General features: G+C 44.3%; 2 protein-coding genes and 1 long non-coding RNA gene across 3 annotated transcripts in view; 2 read left to right on the top strand and 1 right to left on the bottom strand.

Moving 5' to 3' along the window:
* The first annotated feature begins 845 nt into the window (after window positions 1–845).
* LOC140002151 (uncharacterized) lies at window positions 846–3239 on the top strand. Its single transcript, XR_011808264.1, has 3 exons — window positions 846–1320; window positions 1711–1802; window positions 3218–3239. It is a non-coding gene; the product is annotated as an uncharacterized lncRNA (long non-coding RNA).
* A 3230-nt stretch (window positions 3240–6469) lies between these two features.
* On the bottom strand, window positions 6470–9234 carry TBCC (tubulin folding cofactor C). The gene has a single exon (XM_027454139.3). It carries the CDS (start codon window positions 9074–9076, stop codon window positions 7982–7984), a length of 1095 nt encoding a protein of 364 aa, XP_027309940.3. The 5' UTR covers window positions 9077–9234; the 3' UTR covers window positions 6470–7981.
* An 812-nt stretch (window positions 9235–10046) lies between these two features.
* Window positions 10047–13988, top strand: part of BICRAL (BICRA like chromatin remodeling complex associated protein) — a 44268-nt gene continuing 40326 nt past the window's right edge. The window contains exon 1 of the mRNA XM_072035767.1: window positions 10047–10283. The gene's annotated coding sequence lies outside the window, so the exon portion shown is untranslated. The remainder of the gene's footprint in view (window positions 10284–13988) is intronic.

Raw genomic sequence — 13988 nt, 5'->3', positions numbered from 1 at the left:
TTGTGTCACTGCTTCCCTCATAGGTGAGCGTGTAAGGGAAAGGAGGAAGGAAACTGCATCGGGGCTGTTCTCTCTGCTTGCTGAGAGGTGGATGAAAAGGGCTGTTTCCTGGGAGAGTCTCTTAAGTACTTTTGTGCAGAAAGCTATAGCAATGAAATAACCTCTCTCCTGGTTTCTTTTATCCTACCCATGCAGTGCACTTTGCTACATTTCACTGACTTCTCCGGAGCTCAGCTGGGGAATACAAGGTAGTTTGGAGGGTGTATTTATCTGACAGCCTGAAGTCCATTATATATAAATGAACCTGATTTTTTTTTTTCCCCTTTCTTTTCAGTGATGACAGAGTGAAACTTTGGTAAGTAAAAACAAAACAAAACAAACAAATAATAATAATAAAAAGGACTATGAATCAGAGGGATATACAGTGAAACATGTTTTGCTCTGCAATTAATAGATCAAGAAATAGTAAAACTGCCCACAGCAGATGTAAGCCTGGTGTCACTCTGGGTACTGGGAACTTTGTATTCAGGGGCATAGATAAGCCTTAGCACTGCTACCTTAATAATTTATCATTCAGATGCCCACAGTAAATATGATGAATCAAGATTATGTGATTGGATTGTGTGCACTGTGATGTTTCCTGTTGCTTCAGGAATACAGGTAGTGAAACAGAACATGTAGCATAAGCCTCAGGGCTCATTGGGGCCTCCAAATCCACCACCTTAATGAAGGTATCAGGAGAGGTCCTGATAAACCACCTGTAAGTGGTTAACACTTTCTGGGGGATGATCCCTGAATCACCTGATGCCCAGGAAGGTGATTCACAATTAGGCCTCTGAGACTTCAGGTGATTCTTTTAAAGTCATCACTGGGAGTAATGAGCACAATTAAAGCAACCCAGAGCTGGATGTTTGCTGTGTTTATTTAAGTAGTTTCAATAGGCTGATACAACTTGATGCAGTAAAAGCTACTTGTTTATCAAGTTGAGTTACCATACTGATAAGTTTTAAAGAGGATTACCAATGGTAATTCATGTGCTTTTGCTTAAAGTAAAAAATAAAAATGAAGTCAGTGCTTAAAAAGTTGAGAGTTGATGTTTCCAGCCCATCCCAGACAGAGGTGGCAAGCCCTGCGTGACCTTCAGCAAACTGGTGAACTGAGGGGTGTCTTCAGCACGGTAACCTAGAGAAGAGGAAGGTTATGGGGGATCATAAAAAAATGTGGTTTGGAGTGTGGACAGCATGGCAAAGAAAGATGGTTTTGTCTGTAATCCGCTCTTCTTGTAAATATTTACCCTGGCTGGGACTGGCCTTTAACTGGGTAAGTTTACTACCTCCTATTTCAAATAGAAAATCTTGAAACTGATCCATAGAAGACAAAGGCTACTTGCAGCAAGGATGGTTGAGTTAATGGTCTCCTCAGAGGTTGCATATTAAACGCAAACACACAATTCATATGCTGTTCCAGAGGAAAAAAAAAAAAAAATATATATATATATATATATTTAAATGATTATTGATCTGCTAGGACTCCCTGTGGAAGTGTTCAAATTCAAAATATTGTTCCAGAATTGTAATATCTACTGATAACAATGCAATACTGATACCTTTCCAAAAAAGCTAACCTAAATGTAACACACAATGTTACCAGTTAACTTTGGGAGGGGAGGAATAAGCTGTTTTTAATGCCTATGATTCAATCTGTTATTAGCTATACAGTCTGCTGCCCAGCCCTGGACCTACCATGCTCCTTACTAAATCTTCATGAAAGTGAAATATAAAAGGCAAATTCCCTTTATACAGGTATACCCTATGTGCCTAAATTATTAAAGTGCTTTTAGTTGGTAGTAAAAATAATTTCCTGGCCTAATATGCTTCGTTCATGCTGCTCTATGATGTGAAACAGTTGGCTTTCTTACTGGTGGTTGCTTTGTTTTTTTCTTCCTTTAGAAGTGGTTAGGTGTCACTGCAAGGATGAAGGTGCCCCTTTTAAACATCATAGGATGTTACTGTGTGGAGCTAAGCAATTTGTTTATGTACTGTGGTTCATGGTTTTGCTTGGGTTTATACCCATGTGGTGTGTAGGAACAAGTCTGATTTGTGACTCGTCTCTCCTGCGTTATGCCAGTAACTGGGTGGGCTGCCCTGTTTGTGGCATGTGAAGTACCTGCAGGCCCTGAGGCTGGGAATGGAGGCAAGTGGCTAAATCCAGTGCCTGGGCTGTTGTGTGCCCCCGGAAAGGTGAGGAGGGGCACTGGCCCCTGTGGCTCCCCAACAGCACTGGGGTGTACGGTGGGGTCTTCAGCGTGATTTTGCTCTGGGCAGTTCCCAGCACTTCACCCGTCCTTCATCCACAGTGTGTGCAGAAAACACAGTCTGTTCTTGGACCACGAGATGCTCATTGTGAGTATTTATTTGTATGATTGTGATGCCTAGCATGTACTGCTCACTGCTGAAAGAATAACTTATAAATCAACGTCTGTACTTGCAGAAATAGGGAAGAAATATGTTGGGAATTTAAAGAAGCTTCCAAAAGGATCACAATAGCCATTATTACAGGAAAACAGCAAAACAGATGGAACCTGAACTCAGATAAATTAGATCATGTTGTGAAAGGAAACGCTGAAAATCCACAGGCTTCTCTTGCTATTTGTATCTGTCCTTGTGTATGATGAAATTGGCTTTTTGGAACAGTGCAGCCTATAAGCTCTCTTGTGTGGCTGTCTGATCTGCAATGAGAAGGCTGCACAGGAAAAAAAAAGCCTCAGTCACAAGTGGGGAGGGCCTGATGGAAAGTAGGAGACGAGGGGAGAGCTGAGCAGCAAAAGGGTGATATGCAAGGGAGGGAAAGATGTGTACTTGTCTGCAGGCAGCTCTCAAATCCAGCAAGTCTGCCCCCAGATCCCACTCCCACGTGCTGGGAGAAATCCACTTGGAAAGACAGAATTAGGTGGATATGGAAGGGCCTGGGGCTCAGTATGTTCAGTGTAAAGAACTGAGGAATTGTTTAGCGGGAAGCTTTTGAAGTATTTTTGTAGCACCTGTAGCTTTTCCAGGTAAAGGCACTGACACTTGATCTTTGTCTATATATAATTATTCCCCAAATAGTGAAAACATATTTTTTAAATCAATTAAAAAAGTATAAATCTAAGCTTTCAAATATATGGGTAAAAATATGTAAGAAATTGTCATGTGTACTTCTTACCTGTTTTTTTCAGGCAATAATTTTGCTAGAACCCAGAACCCATCTAAATGAGATTGGCATTTTCTCTTTATCCAGCCCTATGTCTTCCCTTGTGGTCCTGCTATTCAGAGAGCCAGTGCAGGCAGAAAAGAGGGGCAGCCTCTCTCAGGATGCGATGGCCAGGTGAAATGCTTGCCACACTGGAACCAGCAGTAAAACTCTCAGCTGCTTTTCTGGGATCAACTTTTCTCACCACTCAACCCAAAACATCAACAAATACCAACACTCAAAGATCTGCATAGTGCTGAAGAACTCTTTTTTGAATAAAACTATTTTGTTCTCAGACACGTGAGCTGTAAAAAGCTGAGTTAGATTGCTGCTAACAAAGTTACATTTATCTGCAGATTTCTGTAAGGTCACCAGCTAGAGCATGGCAATCCAACCAGCTTGTTTTTCGAAATGTTTTAAGAGTTAGCTCTCATGACCCTGGAAAACTGTTCCATGCCTCAGTGCTCTGCATGGTTCAGAAGCTTTCTGACCATTAGTTCAGGGCTAATTTTCACCTAGTTTTGTTGTGCCAGTGTTCCTGTTATCCTCATGATATAGTCACACCGTGCCCCTGGCAGGCGTTTGTTTTCCAGCCACTGAAGCCGAGCAGAAGTTGTTGCTGTTATTACTATAGGGGATGTATTTCTAACGAAGCTCCTTATTTATTCTGGAGATGAAACAAACCAGAGCTGAAGACCTTGAGGAGACATCGTTCACTCCAGTCTCGTGTTGTGCCGGTTACGTGACTGGGGTGCAGCTCCCCACCACCCGCAGCACGAGCGTGAGCCTGAGTTCGCCGGCTGGCCACTAAGCTGTGAAACTGCTCCGTACAACCCAGGGCTGAGCAAAGCCTCCTTAACACGATAACCTCGGGAGGAGGAGATTCTTGCGAGCCCTCTGCAGCAGGTTAGACACAAAGCAATCCCAGCTCCTGGCCTACAGGAGGCTGGCGGGCAATTTTCTCAGCGTCAGCATTGCTCATTGTACCGAGGGAAGAAAGGGAGCGTGCTGCCCTCCTCCTCCAAGCTGCGATTAGCAGAGGCACAAAGCAGCTCTGGCCAGGCTGGCATTGTGTCTCCTTGACCCAGGAGAACAGAGACAGCCCGGCGCACCTCCCGGGACCTGCTGCTGCACAAACCCTGCCCAGCCCTGCCTGATGGTTCTCAGGTGCAAGCTTCAGAATTACAGCGTGGTAGCCAAGTCGCTGTCCAAACAGCTCAGGGTGCATCGTGACACGCTCCTTATTGCCTTTGAGGTTTGCTGGAATGTGATGCACGAGCTGCTCTGTCATAAACTCATCTAGAGACAAGATGGCACGCGGGTCCTGACTTGTTAAACCCATCATAAACCCCAGGTGCTCTCAGTGAACCTATTTCATCACGTACCTGCTCAAGAAGTGTTCTGACCTCTTGAATGAAGTGCTTCAGCCTTACCTGCTGGCAGCAAGAGTTTTTTTTTTTCTGATGCCTTCTTTGGCAGTTGAGGCAAAAGGTAAACAAATACAATCAAGCTGCAAGTCTTGTGAACCAGCCTCTTAGTCTTACGGTGCTCATTGTTTAGTCAGTAAGTGGTTGCAGTGGAATACTCTACACAACCCTATAGTCTAGAGCTGCCAAAGCATCCCTGGTGTCCTATTTCCAAAATGTACACTGAGTACATCGCTAAAGATTTTTTTTCCCATCTTAGAGGAAAAAATTAGTAACAGCTGGGAAATTTTAAATATGATTATTATATATAACTACCTGGTTAAACATTTTTGTATTTACTTCTACCATGCTTTTAAATAACTTTGTCAAAAAAATAAAAGTGAATGAGTACACAATTCTCAATACATCTGAGTTCCCACTTCATGCTAAATTTGACTGAAAAATGAATTTCTCTTCAAGTAGCTGACTGTACTTCTGGGACAGCAGCTCCTGTTCCTCTCTCACTTGCACTGCACTTGCTGGTCCTCCTTTTGCTTCCTGGTAAGGCTTGCAGAAGGCTGGCTGTTCCTGCACAGGTGAGTAACACCAGAGCTGCCTGCTCTGAACTCCTGCTGTCAGCAGCGTTCCTTCTGGGATACACAGACAACAACCTGCTAGTGCCTGTGCTGTCTGTGATTTCCTCCTACGTGGGGAGATGTAGTTATTTGTTAAAATAACTCAGTAAACAGCAATGCATAGGTGCTTCTGTTTCTTCCATAAAAAAGACTTGGGAATGTTGTGATTTCTATACTGATACAGCCTATGAATACACTAGCAAAAAACTTCTAGTGCTTGCATTCATATCCTGCACTATTAATGTAACATTTCTGTTTCAGGAACTTAAATTTCTCCTAGAATAATTCTGTATTGGGAAATGAACATTTTTTAAAGTGCATGGAAATGTGCAATTACCTGTGTATATATTAAATAGCTTCATAAAAGTGTGTAAAAAATTAGCTGTTCTCATACTTGCTGTTCTGAAATTGCATATTCTTGACTCGTGTCATGCTAGAGAAATGGATTAATTTACCTATTATATATTACAAAAGTAACGCTAATCTTTTAATGGAAAGTAATTGCCTGGAATGTCTTCAGCAATTTGCTGTAAGGTTATATTCCTGAAGGGTATTATCTAATAACTCTGGTTTGACATAAGTACTTTGAGAAGAGGAACGTGTGAGAACTCGGATCTTAGTAACTGACCTTTGAAAAAGATTTCAGACACAAGTTCAAGTCTAAATTCTGTGTTTTTAACTTGTTCTGTTTTTGTTTTTGTTTTTTTTTTTTTTCCAGACAATACCATGAACTAAGGAGGGACAGCTAACACAGCTACATGTTTACAAGCCAGTTTGTGAGGTCTCTGAGAAGCGCACATCCCCGACACCTGCTGCAGCCCAGCAGCAGCATCCACTTGTCCAGCTGAGCCACTGTCTGGCACCACAGGACATGAACATGCTGCTTACACAGTCTCTACCCAGCAGAACAAAGGCACCTCTGTGGTTTTTACAGGCTCAACAGTTTGCTACTGCTAGACTAGAGGATGCTGAAGGGATGGATTTGTCACTACCAGCAAGCGTGGGGAAGAAATATTAACTACACATTCAGGCTCTGTACTTAATTTCAACACATCCATCTAATTTAAGGGACTCCATCTAATCATATCCCTTTGACACCAGACATTAACAACTCCGTACATTAAGGCATGACTAAGGGTGTTTTCTTTAAATGGATTTATGCTGCTGTCACTGTAGGGAAAAATCACCAGAAACAACTCCATCCAAAACAAATATATTTGAAATGCAAAATCCAGTTCAGACAGAAAGTATACATAACAAAAGTAAACAAAACTGAAAAGTTGTGAAAAATATTTAAAAAAAACCTTTTTCCTTCCCCCTTTAAATTAAATATGTTGAAAACAAATTAATTTTTTTCTGTTGCTCGAAAGCAGTCAAGTACTCAAGTGAATTTTCAAGTTTTTCATGGCAATGATGCAGTTTTTGATAGTTTAATTAGTATTCATTTTCTGTTAGAGGCACATACATCAGGGCAACAAACATTTTGCAGAGTTCTTATACACAATTCTGAGCTGCTGCTTAGGCAAGGTAAGGAGTCACAAGCTAAGGATGTTTTTGAATACTGGTTATTTCACCATTAACAGGTCACTGTACAAAAAGAATCATAACACTGATATTTTTACTGGAATTGAATATGACAGAAGAAATGGACTCAAAGTCACTGTGCACTAAGGGCCTTTATGCAAAGTAATGTACTATTTTAGAACTGAAATATCCCACTTGTCACATTTTAATTCCCTCTGCCAACATTGCACTTGATATACAGAAGCAGAGAGATGATCGATGATCACGTTTATCTGTGATCACAGCCAAGCCTGCTGGCTGGTACACAGACCAGTGGGATGCACCCAGACATCTCTGCCCTGAGGCTTCTGTCATGTTCACCAGCACCTACTGCGTGCCCTAGGAAGCCTGCCCACATCTGGTTTTGTTTCAAGTTAAAACTGTTTGCAGAAGGAGCATCCTTTCACATAGCATTTTCAGTCTGCGAAGATTCAATATTTCTGTAATCTCTACAGGTTTGCTTGTTTCAACCAGTCATTAGCATAGCGGGAGAGCATTCAATTTTCATTAGACTTTTTCCTCTTTATCTTGCTTAAGTCTAAATAAAGACAACTGATGGATATCACCCATCAGCAGAACCTGGCTCCCCATTACATCACAGCCTGGTTCACCTGTCTGATACACTCTTCCCCACCTGTAGAACATCCGCCTCTCATCTTTTGTCTCTGTTGCCTCACCAGTCATCTTCCCCCATACCCATGACTGGTCAGTAGTTTCAGCACCAGAGAAATAGGTCAGATTAGGCATTTGGTCTTTTTGTCTGACTCCAACTTGTACTACTTGCAGGTAATTCTGATTCTGTCTGGGTGAGTGAAAGCAGCACAACAGCTCTAATAGAGGCTCACCATTATTTGTGTGCTGTGCCCCTTGCCCCGCGTTAATTAAAAATGCTCAGCAATGAGGTACCACAGTAGTTGGCTAATTCCACAGTGAAATATAAAGATTATAGCAGTAAATTGTTTAAGAATAGTAAACTACATTTGACTGGTGCTTTTTGGTTAGTGAGGCCAGTCGTACATTGTAACTCATAATTTAAATACCACCTGCAATCACTTTATGGCCTATCAGGGCAGAACTCCTCCTGCTTATGAATCAATGCGTTTACATCAGGATTTCTCCACCGGTAGGTACCCGGCTCCCCCGCGGTCAGTCCCAGCTGCTGACCCTCTCCTCCTCGGGGATGAGGCACCAGTTGGGTGAAGGTTTGTCGCTCGCCAGCCAGTCAAAGTCATCCACCAGGTTCCAGTTGTTCCTGCTCCTGTCCAGCCCGGACGACTCGAAATCCCCCTCGATCCCCGGGTAGCTCCAGGCGTAGGGCGCGAAGGACACCTTGCTGCAGTCCTCGATCACGGCGCGGCTGGTCACCTGTATGTAGAACCGGCTGTCGCGGGTGCGGTGCGTGCGGAGCTGCTGGCAGGCCACCACCAGCTGGCAGTCGCTGCAGCCGTCCACCAGCACGGAGGTGGACACGGGCCCGCAGAGCACGGTGCAGCCGCGGCAGTCCCGCACCCGCAGCGTGTTGGCGTTGCCCCGCAGCCGCACCCTGCAGCCGCGCAGCTCGGCCAGCACCACGTCGCGCTGCAGCAGCTCCGCGGGGCCCAGCTCCAGCTCCCGGCCCTCGGCGCCGCTGAAGCCGCACAGCGGGGGCCCGCCCGGCTCCCCCTCGGCCACGCCGCGCCCGGGGGCCGGCGGCTCGGCCGGGGGCTCGGCGGCGGGGCCGGGCTGGGCGCCGGGGGCCGCTCCCTTGCGCAGGGCGCGGAAGGCGAAGCGCTTCTTGGGCTGCAGCTGCTGCCGCCGCTCCGCCAGCGCCGCCTGCAGCCGCGCCACGGCCTCCTGCGCCTGCCGCAGCTCGTAGGGCGCCAGGCAGCGCACGCTGTCCGTCAGCAGCTTCTGCAGCGCCTGCAGCCGCGCCGCCGCCTCGTCGGGCGGGCCGGCCGCCAGCAGCTCCTCCACGGCCTGCCGCTCCCGGCACAGCGCCGCCAGCACCACCTCGCTGCGCTCCTCCTGCACCGCCCGCGCCTCCCGCTGCCGCCGCTGCCGCTCCACGCCCTGCTGCCGCTCCGCCTCGCGCCGCTGCAGCCGCTCCGGCAGCACCGGGCCCGGGGTCGGGGATGGGGCCGGGGCCGGGGCCGGGGCCTGAGGCGGCTCCTCCGCGGCCGCCGCCGCCCCTCCTGCTGCCGCCGCCGCCATCTTGCCCGCTCGCCTCCCCGCCGCAGCCCCTGAGGCGTCGCGGCCGCCCATTGGCCGGCGGGGCGGGGAGGGGCGGGGCGGGAGGGAGGGAGGAGCCCCGGGCGGTTCTTAAAGGGGCCGGCGCGGCGCTGCGGGATGGGTGAGTCCGGGCGGCGGGCGCCCCGCGGGCTGAGGCCTCCCGCCGGGCTGCAGGGCCCCGCCCCCCCCGCCCCTCCCTCCCCGCGCCGTGCGCGCGCGGAAGTGCCCCCTCTCCGCGCCCCGCCCCGCCCTCTCCGGCCGCGCGCGCAGCGGCCGTTGGGCCGTTGGTGGGGGGGGGAGGGGGAGGGGCGCTGTGGTGGGCGCGGCCCCGCTGAGGGGAGGGCGGGGGGGGGGCGGCTCCTTCCTTCCCTTCCGTTCCCTTCCCTTCCCTTCCCTTCCCTTCCCTTCCCTTCGGCACACAAGCTGCTGGCAGAGGGTGTAAGAGCACGACAGAACATGGAAATAAATCCTGCTCCTACAAACTGTGTGCCCCTTCTCCTGGCACGTCAATGTTACCTGCAGTACATTAACTGTGACCTAACGCTACCCATTCGTACAAAACCACGATAGCCCAGAGGGTATTCTCAATGTGCAGCCCTCTCGTGAGGGCTTGAGGGGCTTTTCCCTCATGATTTTTGCTTGGAAGTGTTGGGACTGTTCTGTCGCATAGAGAGCCTCTAAAACTTGCCATCGTCACCTGCCTGAGGAACACAGCTTAATTTCCGTGTCAGACATGGTACCACGTTGTTAGGGGGTAGGAGTGCCCACACACGCAACGTCAGCCCGCTTAGGGTGACAGAAGAAGGGTGGCGAATGCCTGTAATACTTGCAATGCACAAGGGGCTTGCACTAAAATACAGATTATTCTTTCTTTGTCACTCACAAAATATAAAATTAAGGGATGCCAAGGAGCTGCCTGGTTGGTAGAGTGTGCAAAGTACTGCAAGGTCATTGCAAAGTATTTGTACATTGTTCCACAGCAAGCCGGAGGTGATGGTCTGTGAGGCTGATGGATAAGGGTGGGCAATGTGGTGTTCAGCGCGTTATGGCACTGAACTGTCTCACTGCTGCAAGGTTAACCTGAGCAGAGCTTTGCTTCTGAAGTATGAGGCTTTAAGGCATATCAATGAAAAGCTCTTATGTCATAGAAAAGGAGAATGCTCAGTCATGAAAAAGAGAAGGAAATCTTGAAGCATTCTCACTTGATTTTCTCTACCAGTATATTTAAATGATACATTTGGTAAGTCTTCGGAACTTTTGCTATTAAGTAGTCAAATCCACTCCTACAGTAATGTAAATGTAAATTAATTCACTGTAAGACAAAAACGATCCTTATTTGTATCTTGTTTCATAGGAAAAGGGTGTAAGTTTCACAGCAGGCCTTTTTGCTCCCACCAGTGTAGATAATACTGATAGTAACTGTGGTGCAAGTTCTTATCCCATACATGAGAATATTCATAGAAAAACAGACTTCTGCTGTTTTTTCAGTGTGTGTAAATATTATTGCAGTATGGCTTTGTTATTCTTAAAGAGATGTGACCACGCGGATGAAATACAACATGTAAAATACATTTATACAGGAAAAAATTACAAGCAAACACTAATGTACACTGGTCAAAAAATATAACTCTCTATTTTATGCTGCGGTATAATGATTATTTTTTTATGACATTCAGTCACTCAGAAAGAGATTTTTTTTTTTTTTTCTGGAGCTGATTGGAGGTTTCAGTTAATGAGGACCAAGTACACTTGTGAATAGAAGCTTCTGGGACAGATTGGAATCTTTTCACATTGGTAATGCACACAAATTATTTTGGGGTTAGAAGTAAAATAACCCCAGCTACAAGACAGTAAAGTGTATGACCATAATGAAAAATCCAAAAAGGAGCAATAAAATTCTTCCAACCATCTCATCTCGATACTCCAAAATTACTTTCCACGCTAACAATTTGAGGTTTTGGTATAATTGATATTGGTGTATATATATATATTTTGTGGTAAGCAAAGGCTGACAATTTTCTTCCTGACTTTGCTGGCAGCAATATTTATGTTTTAAAGCTGTTTAACATGCTCCAATATAAGCCATAGAAAATAGAGGATTTACAATTTCCCAAGCAGTAACCACACCTAAATATCAGCCTTATAGCTTGGGCTTGGACTCACTTCGGTAAGCTGCTGCAAGCAGTCTAGCTGCTTGAGAATACTGGATAAAAGCCAGGCACATAGTTCTGCCTATAATTTATTTATTTATATTTTTCCCTGGACATGCTTTAGTTCCTCCCTGCTTTGGAAGTAGTTAATACTCATTCCAGTCACATCTTTTGCTGTTGCTTGGGTTATATACTGTTATTTATCTTACGGGAAATTGCAGGTTGCACATGCTTACTTGGAACTGCAAAAGCACTGTGGAAATCCAAAAAATAAGCAACTCTACACATGCTTCTAGGTTTAAATATGTATCACATGGATATAACTCTTGAATGCTGTCTACCTGGAAATATTGTACTGATTTAAACTATGTCAATAGCATTAACGAGCAGTCTTCTTGAAGTGAGGCACATTGCATAGGTTGAGTGAGGGTTCAACATCCTGTCTCATTCCATCATTATTTCAATAAGAAAGAAATACATTCAAGATCAATATAGGCAACTAGGTGTCTGTTAAGAATCCACACAATGGATTCTTGAACCCGAGGTTCCTGAGCTTGTGAAAACTAAGAACTTTATAGTTGTGGTGTAGTCTTGAGATGTAGGTTTGCATTCTCTCAAACAGAGGAAGGAAGAAAATACAGCTGTTCCTTACCATTGGTACATACGCCAGCACCGTCATTTTTTATCTCAACGAGTGTACTGTACATGTGTTGCACCATAAAACACAAAAGTGCTGTTTCATCTTTTAGCTGTGTTTTCAAGAAAAGCGGCAGCCTGTGTCTTGTACGGAGTTCTTATCTGCTAGATGGGATCTCTGAATGCCTGTGCGATTGGGCTTCTCCAGAAGAGATTAGCAGATTAACGTAATTACTTCTGGCTACAAAATAGGTACTTCACTGACTTCCACAACTTCCAGTAGTATTCCACTGCCAGTTTTAGTACGGTCTCTTTGAACTTTTCTGGCACTGTGATCAGCCACGTTAGATGTAAGCTATATTATGATTCATTGAAGATACTGTTTACTACGTTTTTCATGGTGTATTGGGGCTTCACTAAAACAGACTGTCAAGGCTCTGTATTTTTTTGTGTTCTCTTGAAAAAACATTAACAAATTCCTTTAACATGATCGGCACACCTTTTTTATTTTTATTTTTAAACGTTTGTTTGGACTAATATATTTTTTATATATTTGGCCATATGGAAAGGCAAGACAATGTAAAATATGTGTACTTTTTAAATCACTAATTAGAGAGTTGAAACAACAACTGTAAAACTTACTTGGTGCATCTTAATTGCAGTGAGTAATGCAAAAGCTTTGAAATGTAATCCTTGGGAATGCTTAAGACACTAATTATATTCCGACCAGTCAAGGCGCACTTGTTTTGAAACAAGTCTGAGCTGGTCCCTTCCGAGAGCCTGGTGTTCCCAGTGCCAGAGGTGAAGAAACAAATTCATTTCTGTGAAAATGAGCTATCCTCCAAAGGCCAAGACAGACATCAAAGTGTACCATTTTATGGCAAGAGACACTAACAGATTAATAGAGTGAGGCCCAAATACACTCAACACAAAAGCTCAAGAAGAGAAGAGATCTTAGGTTTGGTCCAGCTCTAGCTTCTAACTGATACTTAGGACCCTAACTTGCTAATTGACCTAATTAAATTCCAAAGGCCCAAGTATGTAAATGACAGATGCTGTCTTACGGACTCTCTGCTTATGCTATGCATCCTTTGAGGTAGTTATTAGTTCTGATGTTCCTCCCTAGGAGATTTTTTTTCAGTGCCTTACTTTAAATATCTTTTTTTTTTTTTTTTTTAAGGCATTTCAGAAAACTATGTTCAGTTACAGGGCTATCCAGTTCCATGGACTGCTTAGGTTCAATAGTGTTTCAAAGTTTTCCAGTTTTTTGGAATTGTGAATCTTAGTTGCAAACCTATTCCATTTCTCTTTCTGAGTAACTTCAATGGAATGAACTTGAAATCATTTTATCCAAGTTTACTGATTCTCTGTAAGCTCTCCTATAGTTTATTCATAGTTAACAAAACTAAACTTTTTTGCCTTTTTGCCTTTTGCTCATCCAATGAAAAAATCTGGCAGTTATCATTTTGAAGGACTGCCTCCTCATTTGACCTTAATTTCTAAAGAAAGTCTGAGAATAAATTCCATTCATGTTGATGAACTTTCTAATGATAATATTAAGACTTACAATACAGCAATCTTAATTCACATCCAAATCTTATACTGTTGGTTTCTAGTAGGGCTCAATAAGTATACAAGTAAAACCATTTTTTCTCAGAAGTTGTGACTTAGATTAAGCTTTATTCATAGTGTCTTTAATTAAGACTTCCTTTTTATCTAAACTATAAAGGATAGTTTAGCAAGCTTGTATTTCTTTCCTGAACACGAATACTTTTGGAGTGACTTAGTGTTTCACTGTGTTTCTGTGATCCCTGTAATGCCTGGTTTCATGCTTTAGATCTGCATTTTGTACTTAGGTTCCTTCCATTAACATTTTTTAAAAATTATTATTATTATTAAATCCATGGCACCTCAGTTGTATAAGGAGTGGCCCTTTTGTCAGCTTCATTGCCTGGCTGCTGTTTCTACTACTGCTGATATTTTATGTTTAAGCCTTGTGTCTGTGTGCTCATAATTTACCTGATTTGTTCCCATTTGTCTCTGCTAAACTAGCTATTAATACTATACAATCTCCTCCCAATTTTCTGCCATTCTTTTGTAGTTTAAATTTCTTCTACAAATTTTGGCAGTGTTATTTGTTGAAGATTATTTCTCCAGAT

Source organism: Anas platyrhynchos, chromosome 3 (genome assembly GCF_047663525.1).
Source record: "Anas platyrhynchos isolate ZD024472 breed Pekin duck chromosome 3, IASCAAS_PekinDuck_T2T, whole genome shotgun sequence".
Taxonomy (NCBI): Eukaryota; Metazoa; Chordata; class Aves; order Anseriformes; family Anatidae; genus Anas; species Anas platyrhynchos.
Note: the sequence above shows the minus strand (reverse complement) of the source record. Positions and strands in the feature narration are given on the sequence as shown.